Source organism: Mauremys reevesii, linkage group 4 (genome assembly GCF_016161935.1).
Source record: "Mauremys reevesii isolate NIE-2019 linkage group 4, ASM1616193v1, whole genome shotgun sequence".
In the NCBI taxonomy this organism is placed as follows: Eukaryota; Metazoa; Chordata; order Testudines; family Geoemydidae; genus Mauremys; species Mauremys reevesii.
In genome coordinates, this window is record NC_052626.1 from 58923753 (window position 1) to 58946303 (window position 22551).

The 22551-nt window shown below is 47.6% G+C and overlaps 1 protein-coding gene across 6 annotated transcripts in view; it reads right to left on the reverse strand.

The window, feature by feature from the left end:
- PLCB2 (phospholipase C beta 2) overlaps nt 1-16403 on the reverse strand; it is a 62231-nt gene extending 45828 nt beyond the window's left edge. For 5 of the 6 annotated variants that reach the window (XR_005597605.1, XM_039534839.1, XM_039534842.1 and 2 more), the window contains exons 1-3: nt 16004-16403; nt 8583-8660; nt 4852-4920 (exon numbers count right to left, since the gene is read on the reverse strand). Coding sequence is in view for 5 of the 6 variants with exons in the window: in XM_039534839.1 (XP_039390773.1) it covers nt 4852-4920; nt 8583-8660; nt 16004-16087 (231 nt within the window). In the remaining variant the exon portion in view is untranslated. Of the gene's footprint in view, nt 1-4851; nt 4921-8582; nt 8661-10396; nt 10479-16003 lie in introns of those variants that run through there. The other variant, XM_039534840.1, reaches the window with a different exon arrangement.
- Between the last annotated feature and the right edge of the window lie 6148 nt (nt 16404-22551).

A 22551-nucleotide genomic window follows, 5' to 3' on the forward strand; every position in this document is an offset into this window, starting at 1 on the left:
GTGCAAAGGAACCCCAGCCGTGGGCTGTAACTGCCCTGCTCTAAGCAATTTGTCCTGAATTGACACTCTCAGAAGTGTCTCACCAAAGGCAGCATCATTACAAGGGGCCAACAGTCCCCTTACATGTGGAGAGAAGGGGGGCTAAGGCAGCACCTGGGCTATTGGCTGGGCTAACTCTACAGTGAAGATATATCCTTGTAAAACACATGCAAATACATGCTTTTATTCTGTTTTACAATTCAAATCCCAGCTCTTCCTTTCCTGCCACCGAGTTTTCTGTTCACATTTGGATTGTAAATGGCCAGATTTCCAAAACAGCTCAGCACCCAGAACTTCTTATGTGCTTGTAAAATGCAATGTACACCCAAAGGCATGCTATAAATTACAAGGTGTTCTTTTTCAGGCATTTTCTATTATATTTTTGGGGAGTTCAATGCTAGTTGAGTCTGTGGGAAACATCCACCTTTAGGAAAAGGTAGATACTACCCCAGGACTATAAAACTAGCATCTGTGTCTACCAAGAGCAAAGCACCTCCTCTCATAGGGTGATTCCAACAGCCAACATAACATGAATGCATTTGAAATGTTGAGAGGGGAGCGAAAAACTTTGAGGACTTCAATAACTCAGACATAGGTTAGGGGTTTGTTACAGGAGTGGGTGTGTGAAATTCTGTGGCCTGCATTGTGCAGGAGGTCAGACTAGATGATCATAATGGTCCCTTCTGACCTTAAAGTCTACGAGTCTATGACTGGAACAAAGACTTTTAAAAAAAATCACCCACAAGACTTTTATTTTATAACAGAGTAGGAATCTGTAGCACTGTCTTGTAGTTTTATTTTGTGATTTCTGACCAATGCAGAGGAATATGTGTATAGCACATGCTTCCCTTTTCGCCTCTGCCTACACAGCAAGCCCCCTGGTATGATCAGGTCAGACTTCACTGATCCTTAGGGTTACCAGGCATCCGGTTTTCGACCGGAATGCCCGATCGAAAAGGGACCCTGGCGGCTCCGGTCAGCAGTGTTGACCAGGCTGTTAAAAGTGTGGTCAGCGGCGCAGCAGGGCTAAGGCAGGCTTCCTGCCTCCCCAGGCTCCGCACGGCTCCCGGAAGTGGACGCCATGTCCTTGTGGCCCCTAGGCAGAGTGGCAATCAGGGAAGCTCCGCACGCTGCCCCCGCCTCCACAGCGCCTCCCCTGCAGCTTCCATTGGCTGGGAACCGCAGCCAATGGGAGCTGCAGGGGCGGCACCTGAGGGCGCGGGCAGCGTGCAGAGCCCCTTGGCCCCTCCGACTAGGAGCCGGACATGCCGGCTGCTTCCAGGAGCCGTGTGGAGCTATGGCAGGCAGGGAGCCTGCCTTAGCCCTGCTGCACTGCTGCCCGAGAGCCGCCTGAGATAAGCACCACGCGACTGGAGCCTGCACCCCCTACCCCAGCCCTGAGCACCCTCCCAGAGCCTGTACCACCTCCTTCACCCCAACCACCTTCCCCAGCCCTGAGCCACCTCCTGCACCCAAACGCCCTCCTGGAGCCCACACTCCGCACTCCTTCCCACACGCCAAACACCCTCGGTCATAGCCCAGACCCCCATCCTGTACCCCAAACCTTTCATCCCCAGCCCCACCCAAGAGCCCACATCCCCAGCCAGAGCCCTCACCCCCTCCCATACCCCAACTTCCTGCCCCAGCCCAGAGCCCCTTCCCGCACCCTGAATCCCTCATTTCTGGTCCCATCCCAGAGCCCACACCCCCAGCTGTAGCCCTCACCCTAACCCCCTACCCCAGCCCAGTGAAAGTGAGTGAGGGCGGGGGACAACAAGTGTTGGCGGAGGGGGATGGAATGAGTGGGGGAGGGAGCCTCAGAGAAGGGGCAGGGCCTCAGGGAAGAGGTGTTCGGTTTTGTGCGATTAGAAAGTTGGCAACCCTACTGATCCTCATTACAAAAGGCTTCATGTCATATGATTTTAGTCTTCAGTTTAACGTCATCCTATAGACCTGCTGGCTGTCGTCCAAATTATTTATCTCCCACGTACTACACCATGAAACTGAGACAATAGAGAAATTGTGGTTTATGTTGAAGAAGTTTCCTGTATTTGTTAGAAGCTGTCTCCTCCTCCCCTTCCTTTTCTGTTATTTGGCGTTGCTTATCATGCAGGTAGGTCCCTTTGTTGCTCACAGTTAAGTCTTGACAGTCTGAAAGCTGTCATCTAGAATTGCTGCCTTTGAGTTTGTTCTGTTAGACAAACTCATCACATTCAGTACTGGCAATATCTTGATGCTGTCATCTCACCATGACATAACATCATGTTTGCAGCTTTTTATCCTCAAAGCACTTTAAAAACATTAACTAAGGAAGCCTCACAACACTCCAGTAAAATTAATTGTTATCCCCATTTCACAGATAGGGAAACTGAGGCATGGAAAGGCTTTAAATAGGGAAGAAAGGTGGTCTTTCGGTTAAGGCCCTGGACTGGCTTTAACTCCCAGCCACAGACTTCACATATGACCTTGGACAAGTCACATACTCTCTGTGTGCCTCCGTTTCGTATCTGTTAAATGGGAATGACCTTACTTAGGGGGGTGTTGTGAGGATAAATTCAATCAGGTTTGTGAGGTGCTCAGTACTGTGGTGAAGGAGGCCATGTGGCTGCCATACATAAAGATTGCTTGCACCAGCCCACAGAGTCAGAGCTGCAGACAGAACTCATGATTTCTAGCTCCCAGTCTAAAGCTCAGACCACACTCCCTTATTATATCACGACAGTTTCCGCCTGTCATGCTGTAATTTCACAACACAATCAGACACGGTGCCATTTTACATGAGATTGCCACAGGGGCGCCCAGAGAGGGGGACAAGTGGGGCAATTTGCCCCAGGCCCCGGACCCCGCAGGGGCCCCGTGAGCTGCTCTGGGTTTTCAGCAGCACTTTTGCGGCGGGCCCTTCACTCGCTTCGGGTCTTTGGCGGCGGGTCCTTCAGTGCAGCGGAAGACTCAGAGCGAGTGAAAGACCCGCCGCTGAAGTGCTGCTGATGCCTCGGAGCACCACCCGGTGAGTACAAGTGCCGCAAGCGGCAGAAAAAAAAAAAAGCCGTGATCTGCGGCACTTAGGCTGCTTTACCGCCTCCACTTCATTCTTCGGCTGTGTTTGGCAGCGGGTCCTTCCCTCCGAGAGGGACCCACTGCTGAATTGCCACTGAAGACCTGGCCCTGCCCCAGGCCTCCTGAATCCTCTGGGCAGCCCTGGATTGCCATGTAAAACCAGGGATGATATCATTAAAAGCAGGAGAGGTATCAGTCCTGTAATTCATGCCCCAGCCAAAATGGGACAGTAGAAATGTACTTTATAACCCAGCAAACCAGTGATTCAGCTTTAATCTCAGCTCTCCCCTCTTTTCCCACTCCCCTGATTTCCCTAGTAGCCTCACCTGAACAAACCAAAGTCAGAAGCCAGGGAAACAAACTCTCCTATGCAGATATAGGCAAAGAACCATGCTGACTGCTAGAGTTGGAGAGAAAGCAGCCTTTCCTCACCCTCAAACACAATGCCAGTATCGAAAAGCTGTGGCAACTGAATGGTAGTCAGCTTTTACTCCAGTGCTATATGCTGGCAACATGATGGAGTTGTTATAAGGCAGCAGCTCCACAATATGGCAGCGAGTATGACTGCTGAACACGTCTAAGGAAAATCTAAGGCCAATAGTAAGATGTAACGCTCACTTTCTTATTAGCTCTGCCCTATCCCTACACATCAGGACAAGGCTTACTGCTGAGCATTCTCTAATTCTCACGACGGTGAGGGCCGTTCTGCTGACGTGCACGGAGGGCTCCGCAGTTCCCAGTTCTCACAAGATTTAAGACCCCATCACTCTGAGCAGCACAGGTAGCTAGCAAAGAGTTGAGGGAGAGGAGTTATCCAGGTGAAGTCCCCTCAGCTCTTGATGTTGCCCATGAGAAAGTCACTTGGATCATGTGGGAATTGGGAACACAGTGGGACACAGAAGCATGGGGCACACCTTCCTGATGTCTGGCCGAACTAGAATTCATGTATTTTAATGGAGGATTCTGCCCTCATTGCCATTTTAGTATAAAATTAAATTCCTAAATAAAACTAAACATTACAGGGGTGGGGGCCAGACAACTCCATGCCCCAGGGTGCCAACAGGCACCCCCACCAAGCACTGAGCCTTTCCCTGCCTGCCTCCTCCCCATGTATTTGTAAATCACAGAACTGTAGGACTGGAAGGGACCTTGATAGGTCGTCTAGACCAGTTCCCTGCACTGAGGCAGGACTAAGTATCATCTAGACCATCCCTGACAGGTATTTGTCTAACTTGTTCTTAAATACCTATGACAGAGATGCCACAGTTTCCCTAGGTAATTTGTTCCAGTTCTTAACTACCCGTACAGTTAAAAAAATTTTTCCTAAGGTCTAACCTAAATCTCTCATTCAGCAATTTAGGCCCACATGAATTTACAGGCAATGGACCCATGCTTGCTTCTCACCCCCTCCCATATAGAAGTGCCCGTACAGCCCAGTGTGGTAGCACTCTTGTTTCCAAGCCTGAAAATGACAGGTGGTTCAAATCCTAGGCCAAGGTTTGTGCTCATATGCAACGTAGCACTAGGACTGTTAAGATATGGCACTCTTCATCTGAGATGTTTGGTTACCTGCATAAGAAGTGCGATACTGGTTCCAGTCACTGCTTTGCTAGTTTCTAATCCATTGGTTAGAGAGAGCTCTGTGTAGTGCTCTGAGATACCTTCAGGGCAGTATGAAAGATACTATCTATGCAAACATGTGGCACATGCTCCAGTAAGGGCTCAGCCTTGGACAGAAAAGGACCACAGACTCACCTTGGGGATTTTGGCAAATTTTCCTATCCGGGTGTCTCGGATGCTGGTTATATCCAAAAATTCCATTTCCTGCAAAAGAATAAAAACAAGGAGAAGGCTGGCACTTGGAGGAGGAAGGGGAAGGACAGCAAGAGAGGGAAGGGTTAGAAAGGGAATGGCAGGGCTCTCTGGTGGCTCTCACTCACAGCCCTGCATTGGGGTCAGTGTGGAGCTGCACTTCCAGAGCAGGAACAATGGCACAACTCCCGGCCACACAGAAACAGCACCTGCTGGAACACTGTGTAATCCGACTGCTCCCCTGGTCAGTGCAGAGGAACAGTGATATGTGGCTCCACCTCCTTTCTTTTTGGGGTGGAGGTCCTGGCAGGGAACAGTTTCTGGGGCAACAGAGCACGAGGGCTGCAATTCTATCAAGCTCCTGCTCTGAGGGAGAGCACCTTGCACACCCACCAAAGAGCATGCCACAAACTTGCCCTAAGAAGGAGGCAGGCAAGAGGCTATAGCGGGGTGGATTGCTGTTCAGTAAAGCCCAGTTAATCAGACAGGGTGGTATCTCTGAAGTGAAAATAGGGACTCTGCACAGAGTCCTGGAAACATCTGGCAGGATGTGCAATGCTTAGTGAGCACTCAGGAGGGAAGGCACAGCACTTATACTAACTGAACAAGCACTCAGCTCCGGCCAAGTCTGCTCACACTTGTGAAAACATCTAGTTCACAAAGGCAGACTCAAAGGTTTAATACAATAATTAGCATAGCTCCTCCTCTAATAACACGACATCTTGCTCCCATATGGGTGCCCTCAAGGCCTGTCAGGGCCAAGCAGTTACCACTGGATCTGGGATCAGCAATATGGTGTGTGTGCAAGGCAACTGAATCAGCTACCAGCCCAGCCACAGAAAGTAGTGTGACAGTCCACAGTTCACCCCAGTCCCTCACCTGTTAGCCATGTCATCAGTCTGCCTACTTCCCCCAGGAGTGTCATTCTGCTTATCACCCATGTCACCCACATAATCTACTGGGGTCAGCCTGTTCTGTGGCTGCATCCGCCCACTCATTGCCATGGCCACACTCTCCAGACTGGCCAACCCATGGCCCATGCCAACCCATACTGCCAGCAGCCTGCCTATCAGCTACACCCAGCAGCCGTTGTCAGCTCACACAACGCCCAGAGACTCTCTCAGAGTGGGAAAGATGCCAGACAAATGCTTCTCCTAGGATGTAAAGCAGGCAGATGTGCCATGTTTTAGATTTGCTTACAGTTTGTACTAGATGCTAATCAACTAGTACTGCATTTCCCAGTAAAATTAGGCACTTGAGCTGTGTCTCTACCCACAGCAGCAGGCCTGCTTCCCACAGCTCCACAATTCCAGTACCAGGCCTGCTGCTCACACCCTTCCACAGACTCAGCATCCTTTGCCCAAATAGCAGCAGGCCTTGTCCCCAGCTCTGAACACCTCGCAGCTCTTACTTACCCTGCACATCTGCTATTTTAGGGAGAAGGGAGGGGGCGGTCACAGTGTCTGTCAGGTTTACAATAACTGGTGTTTCTCCTGATTTTTGTAAGTCTGTTCCAGAGCTGCCCACTTGTTCCGCTGTGTTGCAGGAGGAAGCAGACACCCTATAGCAGGGGTGGCCAACCTGTGGCTCTGGAGCCGCATGCAGCTCTTCAGAGGTTAATATGGGGCTCCTTGCATAGGCACTGACTCCGAGGCTGGAGCTACAGATGCCAACTTTCCAATGTGCTGTGGGGTGCTCACTGCTCAACCCCCTGCTCTGCCCCAGGTCCTGCCACCACTCCACCCCTTCTCCAAGGCCCCTGCCCCTTCCCCCGAGCCTGCCATACCCTTGCTCCTCCCCCCATCCCACCAGAGCCTCCTGTGCACTGCAAAACAGCTGACTGCAGCGGGCGGGAGGCGTGGGAGGCCCTGATTGGCGGGGCTGACGATGGGCGGGAGGCGCAGGTGGCTGAAGGAGTTGGGTGGGGGGAATGGCCAACGCTGCTGACATATGACTGAGGCTCTTTGGCAATATTCATTGGTAAATTCTGGCTCCTTCTCGGGCTCAGGTTGACCACCCCTGCCCTATAGCATTCCCTATAGCTCCACTCCTGCAACCAGGATGAGTAGATCTAGAGTGCCCTCAAGCAGAATGCCAAATGTTTCAGGAGGAGACACACAGCAGAAGGAACTGCAGACATTTCAGGGGAATATAACGGCATAAGATGCTGCTGCTAACAGCTCCTTATCTCACACGACTGCTGTGCTGACAAGCGTCATTGTGGCACCGTTGTGAGGGAGTTCACCATGCTGGAGCCCCAGCTGGCACTGGCAATCACGGTTATGAGGAAACCGTCACAGCGAAGATGTCACTAATAGCGCCCAAATCGTCCCAGCTATTGTTATTGCTAAGGTTATTGCTGCTGTCTCTTTATCTGCCATGCGTCAGTATGTGGGTCATGAGAAGGAAGTGAAGTTGAACCACAGTGGACTAGAAAGCGGAAGTATGTAGGCCCAGCCTCCCACCTGCCATCTCCCAGCACACTCTGCCTCTTAGGGAATTGGATTTTTTCTCCTTGCCCACTGCATCTCCCCTGCTTAGGTGCTGGAACTAGGGGTGCTGCCTCACACATGGGCTTGAAGTGGTTTCCATTATATGCAGGGTTTACAGTTTGGTTCAATGGTCTCAGCACCCCTACTATACAAACTGTTCCAGTATCCCTGCTCCTCTCCACCCCTCGCTCCAGCTATGGGAGAGTCTGCATGCTCCAGTCTGCCTCTCCCTTGCTGGGTACGTCTACATCTGAGCTGGGAGGTGTGAGTCCCAGCTTGTGTGGATGTACCCGCACCAGCTCTGCTTAAGCAAGCACATTAAAAATAGCAATGTGTCAAGGGCAGCAGAGATGGCTGCTTGGGCTAGCCACCCAAGTACATAGCCATGGATCCAAGCGGTTATGTACTTGGGTGGCTAGCATGAGCCACTCACCATGCTACTCTGGCTACATTGCTATTTTTAGCAAGCTAGCGCAAGCACATCTATGCAAGCTGGGAATCACACCGCCCAGCTCAAATGTAGATAAACAACTGTGTGTTCCAGTTTAGCACTGGAGGAACCAATATCTCCCTCTGGAACTGAGGTGTGCTGTCTTCCATCTTCTTCCTTCCTCTCTGTTTTCAGCTCATGCCTGGATAAACTTCATACATAGCTCTTGGAAGCATCAGCACATGACTTAGCTACAAGCATAGTCCATACGTGTTTCAGGCATGTAATAGTTGTAGCTTTTGGCCTAGTAGGCTGTGCACAGGGCTCTCACTCAAGAGTCCTGGGTTGTAGCCCCAGCTCTGCCATTTACTCATTCTGGACAATTGACTCAGCCTGTCTGGTAAATGGGGATATTAATGCTTACTCACATTTGTAAAGTGCTATGAGATGCATGGAACTAACAAGCTATACAGTGCAAACAAAACCTGTGACAAAAAAGGAAGCGCTCATTTCCCATCAACACCTGCAGCCTAGTTCCTCTGATTCCATGCTTTATCCTGGAATTGCCCAGGAAATTCCTGCAGGGGCACCTGCCACAGAACAAGTGGCAGTCCCCAGGCCCTTGTGTGGTGCTTTCTTCTAAGATGGGATGTGTTCTGTGGTTAGCTGCCTGGCTGCTGACCAAGCCTCCTTGCTCTGGGTACTTTTACAAACTCCAATTCAGAGACATAGCTGGAAAGCTCAGCACTTACCTTATTCTGATATGTCCAATATAAGTAAAAGCCCTTTGGATCTACCCGGAGAATCACAGGCGAAGCATTCGTTGTGTCCTGACAAAACCAGGAGAAAGAAGGTTTAAAGCTTTGGAGAATCTGTAAGGGAATGTAGTTTCCCCTGCAGCCCAGACTTGGTGAATCACCTTCGACTATTCTGTGGTCTGTGAAAAGTGGCTAATTGGTTTGAGTTCAGCTCCAGCAAGCAAGAGCCAAGGGTTATGGAAGCTATACTAACCTATACTGCTGCTACCCCTAATGGTGGGTCCCACCTCCAGATCAATGCTGAGCTGAGGCACATTGGCAGCAAAGTGTGAAGGAAGGATATGTTGCCACTGTGTCCTGTAACTCCCCTATGAGTATCCAAGGGACTTAAATCTCCAGGGTTGGCACCTTCTGTGAGCACTAAACACTGCAATAACCATCTGTCTGTCATGCTCTCCCTCTCATCGTTCCACTCCCTCCTTTCACTGCCACCTTGTCTCCTGTTCTGCAATAGGCAGAAAGATCATGTGGATACACATACCTACCCATGTCCCCATAGTTCTCAGTTAGTTCCCTGAGCTCACTGCTAGGAGCTGGAAGAGCATTCTGGACACTGACATGCAAATGAGGACCCCACCGGCCACATTTCTAGATTTCCCACACTCTCCCACCAAATCAAGCTTTTTAAAACCAAGCAGGGTCTTCAGTGTAGAAGAGCCCAGAAGGACCTCCTTCCTTCCTGTCCACATGAGGAACAGATCTATGCTAGCTACAACTGGGTTCAAACAGAGTTTATTCAATCACCCAACATTGTGAGATCTTAGATGTTGCATAAATTATCATGAACTCTTGCTGAGAATTGGCACAAACCATGCTCATCCCTGCCTCTATCTCCTTTTCTTAACAGGATAGGCTTTGCCCCTTTGGCTATAGGCCCACATGAAGAAAAAGACAGACTGAGCACACACATCCTAAAACACATGCATCAAGGTTGGCCTGTGAGAGACTGCAGGAGGGAGTGAATTCCAGAGATGAGGATCTTCCATCAGAATGTCCTGCTGCCCATGCCCTGGAGTTCAACCCCAGGGACAGAGAGCAAGGGCTGTCTTGTGGAACACAACTGTTGTGATGCGGCATAGCAGGTGAGATGGATGTGGGAACCCAGACCATTCAGAGCTTTGTAGATAATAAAATCCTTCACTTGCTCTTGGGGGTGGATTGGGAGCCAGTGCAGAGCATGGATTATATAAGATTTGTGATCATAAATTACAAGTATGTTTCAATTAATTTCATCTCACACCCCAAACCTATAGTACTTTCTTTGCAAAAATTCATCACTTAAATAAGAAGAAACCCCAAATCCCAAAATGTCTGGAAATGAACAGCTAGGGGAGCCAGGCTGTTCTCCTTTGTGGAATAATCCTTTCTCATCCATCATAATTTCCCTTAACTCATACTGCCTCACCCACCTTAACTTTGCCCCCTATATGCAGATATATGCAAAAATCAAAACATCACTTGGGGTGAATTTCTGGCCCTACTGAAATCAAGAGCAAAACTCTCATTGACTCTAAGGGGGCCAGAATTTCACCTTAGAAATCCTATTTCCTGTTCAAGGGATCCATTTCCAATAATCACTTAGGGATCAATTGAGGAGTTACTTTCTGTAAGAGACAGCTTGTAGCTTTGCTGCCCTGCAACAGCCCTGGGACATAATTGTGACGTAGAGAGTCACAATTTGGTGTCTGGTTTTCCATTGCTCCAGGGAGAAAGTAAGTTGTTCCATCCCTTTACTTGGCACAGCTTACTTTCCACTCTGTGCTGGCTCAGTTGCACTGGCTGCTGCTTTTTATGGATGGAGTTAAGGCCCTGCACACTCCAAGCCCTGATATGTGGCTCCATGAAGGCTATTTAATCCGTGCACTGTGGTCTGTGATGGGAGTAGCCCACACAGAGGCTTTATGACCTCTTACTTATGTGCCATGTGTCACAATGTACTGAAGTGAATGAAGCTACTTGTGTGAACTTGCCAAAGACAGTAAGGATTGTACATTCAGGATGCTTATAATTTGTTCTCACTAGAATAAATAATAAATAAAGTAGAAGTATGTTTAAAACTGAATCTGGCCATATTTAGAACATAAGAACGGCCATACTGGGTCAGACCAAAGGTCCATCTAGCCCAGTATCCTGTCTTCTGACAGCAGCCAATGTCAGGTGCCCCAGAGGGAATGATCAGAACAGGTAGTCATCAAGTGATCCGTCCCCTGTCGCCCTTTCCCAACTTCTGGCAAACAGAGACTAGGGACACCATCCCTGCCCATCCTCGCTAATAGCCATCGATGGACCTATCCTCCATGAACTTATCTAGTTCTTTTTTAAACCCTGTTACAGTCTTGGCCTTCACAAAATCCTCTGGCAAAGAGTTCCACAGACTGCTTGTGTGTTGTGTGAAGAAATACTTTGTTTTAAACCTGCTGCCTATTAATTTTATTTGGTGACCCCTAGTTCTTGTGTTATGAGAAATAGTAAATAACACTTCCTTATTTACATTATCCACACCAGTCATGGTTTTATAGATGTCAATCATATCCCCCTTAGTCGTCTCTTCCAAACTGAAAAGTCCCCGTCTTATTAATCTTTCCTCATGCAGAAGCCGTTCCATACCCCTAATCATTTTTGTTGCTCTTATCAGAACCTTTTCCAATTCCAATATATCTTTTTTGAGATGGGGCGACCACATGTGCACGCAGTATTCAAGATGTGGGCGTACCATGGATTTATATAGAGGCAATATGCTATTTTCTCTCTTATTATCTATCCTATTCTTGATGATTCCCAACATTCTGCTAGCTTTTTTGGCTGCTGCTGCACATTGAGTGGATGTTTTTAGAGAACTATCCATAATGACTCAAGATCTCTTTCTTGAGTGGCAACAGCTAATTTAGACCCCATCATTTTATATGTATAGTTGGGATTATGTTTTCCAGTGCGCATTACTTTGCATTTATCAGCATTGAATTTCATCTGCCATTTTGTTGCCCAGTCACCCAGTTTTGTGAGATCCTTTTGTAGCTCTTCGCAGTCTGCCCGGCACTTAAATATCTTTAGTAATTTTGTATCATCTGCAAATTTTGCCACCTCACTGTTTAACCCTTTTTCCAGATCATTTATGAATACGTTGATTAGTACTGGTCCCGGTACAGACCCCTGGGGGACACCACTATTTACCTCTCTCCATTCTGAAAAATGACCATTTATTCCTACCCTTAGTTTCCTATCTTTTAACTAGTTACTGTTCCATGAGAGGACCTTCCCTCTTATCCCATGACAGCTTACTTTGCTTAAGAGCCTTTGGTGAGGGATCTTGTCAAAGGCTTTCTGAAAATCTAAGCACACTATATCCACTGGAACCCCCTTGTCCACATGCTTGTTGACCCTCTCAAAGAATTTTAGTGGGTTGGTGAGGCATGATTTCCCTTTACAAAAAACATGTTGACTCTTCTGCAATAAATTATGCTCATCTATGTGTCTGACAATTTTGTTCTTTACCATAATTTCAACCAGTTTGCCAGGTACTGAAGTCAGGCTTACCAACCTGTAATTGCTGGGATCACCTCTGGATCCCTTTTTAAAAATTGGCATCACATTAGCTATCCTCCAATCATTTGGTACAGAAGCTAATTTAAATGATAAGTTACAGACTAGAGTTAGTAGTTCTGCAATTTCACATCTGAATTCCTTCAGAACTCTTGGGTGAATACCATCTGGTCCTGGTGACTTATTACTGTTTAGTTTATCAATTTGTTCCAAAACCTCCTCTAATGACACCTCAATCTGGGACAGTTCTCATATTTGTCACCTAAAGAGAATGACTCAGGTGTGGGAATCTCCATCACACCCTCAGCCATGAAGACTGATGCAAAGAATTCATTTAGCTTCTCCACTATGGCCTTATCGTCCTTGAGTGCTCCTGAAGCATCTAGATCATCCAGTGGCCCCACTGGTTGTTTAGCAGGCTTCTTGCTTCTGATGTACTTAAAATATTTTTTGCTATTAGTTTTTGAGTCTTTGTCTAGCTGTTCTTCAAATTCTTTTTTGGCCTTCCTAATTATATTTTTACACTTCATTTGCCAAAGTTTATGCTCCTTTCTATTTTCCTTACTAGGATTTAACTTCCATTTTTTAAAGGATGCCTTTTTGCCTCTCACTGCTTCTTTTAGCTTGTCATTTAGCCATGGTGGGACTTTTTTGGTTCCCTTACTATGTTTTTTAATTTGGGGTATACATTATAGTGTCTTTTAAAAGTTTCCATGCGGCTTGCAGGGATGTCACTTTTGGCGCTGTACCTTTTAATTTCTGTGTAACTAGCTTCCTTATTTTTGTGTAGTCCCCCTCTTTGAAATTCATTGCTACAGTGTTGGGCTGCTGTGGTGTTTTTCCTGCCCCAGGGATGTTAAATTTAATAATATTATGGTCACTGTTACGAGGTGGACCAGTTATATTTACCACTTGGACCAGATCCTGTGTTCCACTTAGGACTAAATCAAGAATTGTCTCTCCTCTTGTGGGTGTCAGGACTAGCTGCTCCAAGAAGCAGTCATTTAAGGTGTCAAGAAACTTTATCTCTGCATCCCATCCTGAGGTGACATGTACCCAGTCAATATGGGGATAGTTGAAATCCCCCATTATTACTGAGGTTTTTTTATTTTTATAGCCTCTCTAATCTCCCTGAGCATTTCACAGTCACTATCACCATCCTGGTCAGGTGGTTGGTAATATATCCCAACCGCTATATTCACATCTGCTTGCCCCACTTAAGAGATGGCCAAACACATTCTGCATTAGCTGAGGCTTTGGAGCGGTCTTCAAGGTGGCTATAATGATTAGGTATCATCTGTATTACAGTAACACCCAGACTCTCTACTCTGGATGGCACTCCCTTTGAACTGGGTACTGTACAAACACAGAGTAAAGATGATCTCTCCCCCTAGAAGTTTCAATCTAATTAAATAAAAGACATTAAAATAAGTCAGTCTAGAGGAGGACATCCTCCGTTAGAGGCAGAGCTCCAATTCCTGGGCCAGTTGAAGGTGCTAAAGGCCCGGTAGGCCATTGCTGCTCCCTGGGAATCCAAAAGCGGTGGTGGTTCCAGTACGACTCCGAAACGGCAAAGGAAATACCTCCTTGCTGGATGAAGCAGACGTAATCTCCTTCATTTTATCAAAACGTTTCCCCCTACCCGCCAACAGCACCTAATCTGGATACCGTTTAAAGCAGCTAGCTTTTGTCAGGATCCTAATCTGGTCAGGTGCTGAGAAAGCAAAGGGATCCCAAAATCCAGTTCAATGAGAGGGAAAAGGAGAGTCGAGTCTTGCCAGTCCACTGACAACACTGCAGCCCAAGATGTCTCACCATTTCCCTTTGCAGCACCCTTCCCCCCCCGCACACATACATGTGGGACAGGAAGCATGACAAGATGGAGAAATATGAATGAAATAACCAAATCCTGATTAGGGATATGTTTTGCTGGAGAGCCATGCTGTCGACTACCTAAGGACTAAGGCCATCATTTTCAGCAGTGGACAGTGTTTTTTGGGGGAGACCGGAGGGCTCAGTTCTTAGATGATCAGTTTGAGACACCTTGGATTTTAGAGGTGCTGAGCACCCAGTATTTCCAAGGGAAGGCCTTTAAAAATCAGATTCTAATTGTCTTAAGGTGGGCACCCAAAAACAGGGACAGAAAATCGGTGTCCACTGGAAAATGCCAGCTTTAGACTATGCCTGTTTGGCCAACATTGTTCTCAAAAACAAAATACTACGGAAGCCACGTTAGAACCCTGCTAGCAGCAATCATGATTAAAGATAGATATATCTGTGTTCCACTCAGCTCTGGCCTCATTCACTTATTTTCTACAGCAAATTATACAAGTCAGGAGGTGCATCTGCCCATGTTGCTGAGCTACCAGTGTCATTTTGACCTGTATTAGCACCATCCATTTCTGCTATCTGCATGCTACATCACCTACTGGCTTGATCACTGCTAGATTGTCATTGCAGATCATTGATTACTGCATGTCCCCAGTCGCCTCCTTCATCCCATACTGATTCTACAAAGAAGGCCCTTTGTCTTCAAACTAGATCTGCATCCACTTGAGTAGCTCACCATCACCCACTACGTAGCCACTTATGTACCTTTAAAATGTGTCTCTTTTGCCATATTCTGTAAAAGCTTCCCCCAGATCCAGGCAAACTATCATATATCCATAGCTCCCCCGGTCTACTGACTACTTACCTCTAGTGATGAGTAAATCTTAAAAGGCACAGAGATCTGGCTCTAAAATAAAGACATGGACAGCTGCCCCATATCCCTGCCTGGGGCAATGCTGGAGGCCTTCCTGGGAGACAATGAGCACGGATTCTTAGACTCAGAGGAATATTTAGCAAATGAATTTCCTCCTTCACTCCTGTTCCAAACCCCTTCCCCCAGACTGTGATGGGTACTCAATGAATAACTCAAACCAGTCACTTTGCAGACACAAGAAGATGGATGAGCGAGCAGCTCTTCACAGTCCTCAGCTAAAAACCAACCAAAGCAGGCCCTTGAGCCCAACCCAGAATGGCGGGAAAATAAGCCTGTACCTGAGCCTCTTTCCTAACGCTGGTGAAAGCGTGGACTGAGCAGCCACTTGAGCCCCTATATCCCATGCAAGTTCTGTAGCTCACAGACTAACCACATCTTCCCTGTTTGCGAACAGGGCTGGGAGAGAAGGAAACAGCTCACCGCCACACCCACTTACTCCCTCCAGCAATGGGACCAGAAGGGGAAGCAACTCCTGATTTGATTTTTTTCCCCTCCCTCTGCAAAACTGGAGAGCCCTTCTGCTTGAGACCATACCCTGGCCAACCTCGTTGGAGATCTCTGAGAGCAGGGAGTGACCCTGTCGGCACAGGGAGACCTGCAGCACCAAGGACACATTTCCTTTGTCTTGGGGAGGAAGAGGAGAGCTGCACTGACATTCCATCTTTCCCTAGGATGACCCATGGGACAGAAGAGGGGCCCTGATCATGCCACCAGAGATCTCCTTCATGGACCTAGGACACAGCTGTCTGTGCCCGTGGGGGTCAGAGTGCACTGCCATGACCTCCCCCCACCACACAGGCACACATCACCCACCCCCCATATCCATACACACATGCACTCGCTCAGCATCCCCCTCATCCACCCATCCCTCTCCATGCATCAGGTGCTCACACATACAGCAGACATACATTTTCCCATTGCCCCTTCCTACTTTCTCGCATACAGGCTGCCCACACGCACATGCACACATGAGCAAGCACTCCCAGCCCTCCAGCAGGACTTCGGCCTCCTCCGTGCCCCCAGCACATGCAGTGAAAGCCCAGGTACTCACGTCGTCCCACTTGATGAAGCGCTCGCCCTTGGATAGATACTCCTTCACCTCAGGGGACGTCAGGACGGGTGTGAGCATCGACATTATGTCCCACGGATCTGCCCCTCAGCCAACAGGGCAGCTGCAGGGCTTGCTCTTTCTTGGCCCCCCTCTTCTTGAACTCTGCCTCTCACATCATGTTCTCTGCCACCACCGCCCTTGGCATCAGGCACCAAACAACCTCTTATATGCCAGGGAAACTTAGGGACGACCAGCACAGACAAGCAAAGAGCCGCTCATCTGCATTGTAAATCAGCAGTTCTCCAAACAAGCAGGTGGGTCCCACCACAGGGAGGAGAAGTTGAAGCTTATGCAAGAGGAAAGCCTGGGATGGGCTGAGAGAAACACACACATGCACCCACTCTAGGAGAGATCTACTCCTTATAGCTCTGCACTACTGAAGTGTAACGTTCAGCAGACACTTCCGGACAGAACTTCCTTAATTTTTTTTCTTTAGAACAAGTGCAGTCTGCCAGTGAACCACCCAGTCGTTTATCAATTTCAACAGACACCAGCACAAGAGCACCAGTGAGCCTGGCCACATGTGATCAGCCCCCTCAACACTACGGAACCATCTACCTGGGATGTATTTATTTTACAGTGCATATTCTACCTATATGGTTCTCATCACTGGAGCATCTGAACACTTCAAATCTTTAATGGAATTATCCTCACAATATCCCTGTGAGGTAAAGAAATATTATACCCATTTCACAGAGGGAGGAACCTGAGACAGGATACATTTAATGACTTGCCAATGTCATACAGGAAATCTGTGGTTTAACCAGGAATTAAACTCATCTGAGTCCTTAGGAAGACCCTTATTCACTAGGTCATCCTTCCTAGTTCAGGTTACCTCACTTTCAAGCAGAGATAAGTGCCACTGGTGCAAATCCCAACTTTCTTTATCTACACTAGGGGGGCTGCACCACTGCAGTTGCCCCAGCTTCTGGTCACCAATGGCTGAATCCCAAGTATAGACAAAACCACAGAGCAGGTTGAGTGAAAGATTTATTACAGTTCATTAACGTTTCATGACAACTTGGGCCCTAGATTTTAATCCAAAGCATGTGAAATTCATGGGTTTGATGCAAAACCGGGGACAGCAAGACAACTTTCATGGAGTTTTGCTTTGTGTTTTGAGGGGCTTTTGAACTTTAAGCTCAGAGGAAGATTTATAGAGTAGATGCAAATACCATAGATCAAAACCAAAGGAAGATCTGCCAGAGTGCCTAAAAGGCAAAACCTCCAAGTTTCTCGTGACTCCAGCGAAGAGCGCTGTGTCTGGGAGATACATAGGACAGAAAGTAAGGATAACAGTCTCTCTGTTAACTGCAGGGGCTGCTCTCACCAGATTGGGGTACAAGTACATTGACACCATTGTACAAAAGGAGCCCGCCACCCCCAAACACAGTTGAGTGCACAGAGGGCAGAACTGTCTGTGTGCTAATTGCAGGCAAGGAGAGGCATCTCCCTGGACAGGTGCAGAAGCATTGGCAGCTGAGGAGAAGTGCGCACAGATTGAAATGGATGGGACTGACAGCATTTTGCGTTTTTTTAAATAAAATAAATGGCAGGTTTACTGCAACACACGCCCCACCTAGCAGGATTTCCATATCTGAGCTGGGATTTCATAACAGTTCCCTTCTATGAAAATCAAGCTGTAGCAATTGTGGTTGTGATCTACACCTAGCACAGACATTGTTCACGGAAGGGCAGAAGAGCAGAATATAAAAGGAAGTAAAGTTTCTCTGAAAAGGGTAGGTGATGAAAATGGGCAGTATGCCCATGTTGACATTCCTGTTAGTCCTGGAGGCAGCCTCAGCATTTTGAAGTGGGCCTGACACAAAATTTTCGCCCCTGCCTTCCCAAACCTAACCCACCCCTATCTGGTCATCCCGCCACTATGCACGGGGCCAGCTGAAGATTCTGGGGAAGGTCAGTCGGACGTTTCTGTGGGGCATTCTCACGTTTTGCTCATTCATTTTGTCTGGAAACCGTTAGATGACATTAACTCAAGGTGTAGCTAGAGATCCAGCTATAATGAAAAGCAAGGATGGGAGCAATACTCAGACAGGTTCCCGCAGCGGAAGCAGAGCAGTCTGAACAAAGTTAACATCTTTTAAAAGCATGTTGCAAGGGTCAATTCTTCCTGCAAGTTGCGAGTCTAGACCTCCAGCCGCAGCTGGGCTTTGGGCATATTCTAGTACATTTTAACTGTAGATAGTGCTTTAATTAATCATCCAAGATGCCTGGTATTATCCCTGTTGTACAGCTGGGGAAACTAAGGCAGGGAAGTGACTTGCCAGAGCAATCAAGATCCTCCATCTCAGAGCTGGGGTTAGAGCATAGCAGTCTCTCACTTCGGTCCCTGTAACTAGCCCACTCAGTCTGTCATGCTACTGAGCTTCTCCCACACTGTGTTCAGAGGTCACACTAGCTGCTCAGCTTCAGGCAGCCACCTGGGAAGCAGCTTGTGATGTTCCTGGCTCCACTGGCAACAGTCTAGGCAGCGCTTCCTTTACTAGTGCAGTGTCATCCTCTCCCAAATCAAGGCACTTGTGACTGCACAGGTCCCAAAGGCCAGAATGGGGTGAGTATAAGGGACATCATTAACAAACTGGAACTTTTAGGGCAAAATCACAATAACAAATATTCAGCACTAGTGATTGGAGTTACATTTTCAAGGCTAACCTTGCAAGAGGCTAGAAACACAGGACCAGATCATTAGGTCCAGGTGAGCTATGCTAGGGGCAGGAGCAGTGGGAGGGATGCAATGATGGCTTAAAGTCCTCCTTACTCTCACCCGATCACCTGCATAAGTCAGAGGAGTCACAGGGCTGCTGTATCTTATGCTGGCAGTAATGGCTCCCTAAGGGTCATTTTACCTGATCAGATTTTCTGGAGCACAGTGTGTTATGATGGAAGCTTTGGAAGAAGGTGGGATTTCCTGGGAATCCCCACAGCTGCCCTTTGTGCCATGGGAGGAAAGGGGCAAGGCTTGAAGATCTGATCCATACTTTTGAAAAAAAGGAAAGCTGAGATTAGCTTTGCTACCTACAGGAAGCAAAAAGCTGGGAGCTTGCAACTGGGGACCTTCTGGGTGCAAAAAGGCAGATCCAATTTTTCATCCCATTCATAGTTCTGGCAACATCTATGTCCCATGCAGTGAGGGTGCCTCACTGTGAGAGTGTCTGCCTCCTGCTAGTGCCAGAGACACTTCCATCCTCCACACACTTAACCCTAGAGACGTGGCTGCTTTCCCTCTGTCCTGTCCATACACCACTCTCCCTCCAGCTAGTGAGAGCACCTTTTCCTGCTGCCAACCAGATATTTCCATTCTCCCCAAAGACCTTGCCTCAAGCATCTCCTCTCTTTCACTGTGCTATGACTGCCCCCAACACAATGCGAGAACACCCCATAGTGTTTCAGTTTTCCTTGCTGAATAAAAAACATGACGGAGTTGGAAACTATCCTAGGAGGATGTGTACGCTTCAGCCGTTCAACCTGCTTTCAGCTAAAATCCCCTCTGTGTGGAGATGACCAGAAACTCTAACCTCACTTCCTCTTGCAAAACCCAAATCTTATCTTTAGTTTCACACTCCCTGTTGTACATGGAGGCTTTCTTCCCCCTGCATGAAAACATGGCTGATGGATCAGTGGCAAACTAAAGCAAAAGGCCTGTTTCAACAGCTCAGTAGTAGTCCTTCGAGCATAATTTGTCTCAAATTTCCTTTCCTCTGCTATGGTTCACGGAGTATGTTCGTGTAGGATGGGCCTGCTGTGATTGCAAAATAAAAAGCCAAAGAGACTCAAGTTCAAATCTCAAGATTTGATCTCTGGCTTTCTAGGCTAGCTCCTGAGTGGATGCACCGGGAGAGTAATACGTTCTGCTCCCACCAGACTGTGTCTTGTCTCATTCAGTAGAGACACCTAAGTAGGAGCAGTACTGAAGGGAGGTCTGTATTGGCTGGTAGAAGGCCCTGACTTTGAAAGGGTGCCCCAGTGTCTCAGTTATTGGAAACCAGACGGGGAGAGAGGGAGCAGAGAATTAGGATAAGGAGGAGATGTTATAGGAAGGGTGAAAGAAAGAGGAGAAGGGAACATTTCAAAAATCTTTCCAGCCTGGGGCAGCACTGATTTGCAGTAAACTCAGCTCGAGTGAGGAACAACATGCTGAGGGCTTGTCTACACTACAGTGGCTACAGTAACCCCATAGTGAAGGAAGTATTTCTTCACACAATGCCCAATCAACTGGGAAACTCTTTGCCAGAGGATGTTGTGAAGGTCAAGACTATAACAGGGTTCAAAAAAGAACTAGGTAAGTTTCTGGAGGATAGGTCATCAATGGCTATTAGCTGTTTGCCAGAAGCTGGGAATGGGTGATAGGGAATGGATCACTTGATGGATAATAGCCCACTTTAATTGAATTGTCTCATTAGAAGTGGTAAGGCAACCCACATCTTTTCATGTATTCTGTATATATATCTTCCTACTGTATTTTCCACTCCATGCATCTGATGAAGTGGGTTTTAGCTCACAAAAGCTTATGCCCAAATAAATTTGTTAGTCTCTAAGGTGCCACAAGTACTCCTCCTTGGTTTTTTTTTTTTTTTTTTATGATTACCTATTCTGTTCATTCCCTCTAGGGCACCTGGCTTTGGCCACTGTCGGAAAACAGGATACAGGGCTAGATGGACCATTGGTCTGACCCAGTATGGTCGTTTTTATGTTCTTATGTTAGTGTAGACACACACTACAGCAATGGAAGGGGGTTTCCCATTGCTTTAGTAACTCCACCTCCCTAAGCGGAGGTAGCTAGGTTGAGGGAAGAATGCTTCCACTGACACAGCTGCATCTACACCAGGGGTAGGCCAGTAAACAGAAGTCACTCGAGGGTGTATAACTTTTCACACTGCTGAGCAATGTAGCTATGTCAATTTAAATGTAAGTGTAGCCCTGGACTGAGAAAAAAGAAACCCGAGGAAACAAAAGAACATAAAACCCCAGAGGAAGTGTGAGTTCACAGACAGGAGGAGGGGAGCAGTAAACAAGACAGGACTAGAAGCAAGAGTTGAAACAGAGCCAGAAGGGAATCCTCGGCATGAGCGCCTGGAGTAAATGAAGAGATTTAGAATCGTTAATGTTGACACTGTGCTGCACATGGGCCTTGGAGTGGGAGGGACACAACAGATCCCGGCAGACAAATGGGTAGTTTTCCCTAGTACACCCATGTGTTCAGTTGCTCAGCCATTCCAAACCTCTGCTCCACTGGTTGCATGCGAACAGGCTCTCACAAGATGCATTGTCATTTCCCTGTCGTAGCAGAAGAAGGAAGTGCAGAGGCTGAAGAAAATGGCAATGAAGAGAAAGGAAAATTGACAGACCTTCTTGCCGCAAGTACGGTTTGGTTTGAGTTTGGGGGAAAGTTTAAGGTGAGAGGGTTTTCTTATTTTAGCTGAAGCACTCATGTCCTAGTAGCTTTTGCTCCTTTGTGGTGAAATTCTCTGACTCCATGCAGTGTGCCAGCATGACCCTATGCAGCACATCAGTTCCACTGAGGTTCTCTGGAACTCTGCCCAGGGGTGCGTTTCACCCTTGTGAACTCTTCTTTATGGAGCACAACCCCCTTTCAGCTCCTAGAGGATTTCTGGGAATGTTTCCCCTTTCTTGCATTGTCTCGGTGGAATGGCTGCTCTGTTGGAAAGCTCAGTGAGGCTAGATATTTATAAAGTACTGAAACAGAAAATGTCTGAATCCATCAAGTCTGCTATGAACTAAACTGTTTTAAAGAACAATTTTACAGTGTTTTCATGCCCATGTCGGTCATTCTACTGCAAGATCCCTCTTTCTGTCTGTGCCCATCCCTTACCCATATGATTCCAAATCCCCAAGCCTTTGTTTCTCTGTCAGGGCCGTTCTCTTCACGCCCATCCTTCCCTTGTAAGAGCCCGTGTTTCTAACTTTCCCAGTCCCTGTCAGTGACCTCATCTTTATGCCTGTCCTCCCCCTGTCCTGGCTGCAGCAGCTTTGTAGGCTGCGGGGAGAGCAGCCTGACCAGAAGCAAGAGGCTCTGGCCCCGCCTCTTCCCTTCTGTCTCTGTGGGCTTGCTGCCTCTCCTTGCTCCCTCTGTTGGGGGGAGGGGCTGTGTCCCACCTCTCCCTGACATTGTGCCAACCCCCCAGCTAATTCCAAAATAAAACAGGGTTTCCCAAGCTGTGTGCACTTTGCCTTATATAAACCCAGCCAGACTGTTTTCAGTCACTACAGAGCCTGGACTCGCCCTCAACCTTCTTCTATTTGTATGCATTTCAAAAATGCTTTAAAAATCTCTTCAGAACAAATTCACCAGAATAGTGTCTCACAGCACAGAGTAGCTGTCACTGTCTCCCACCTCCCACTGGACCCCTGGGGGTTGTTTTCCCTCTACACACACACTGCAGTAGAATACACTCTCATTCTGTGGATCTTCTGCAAGATGTAAATAAAAAAATGTGTTCTAATGTGCC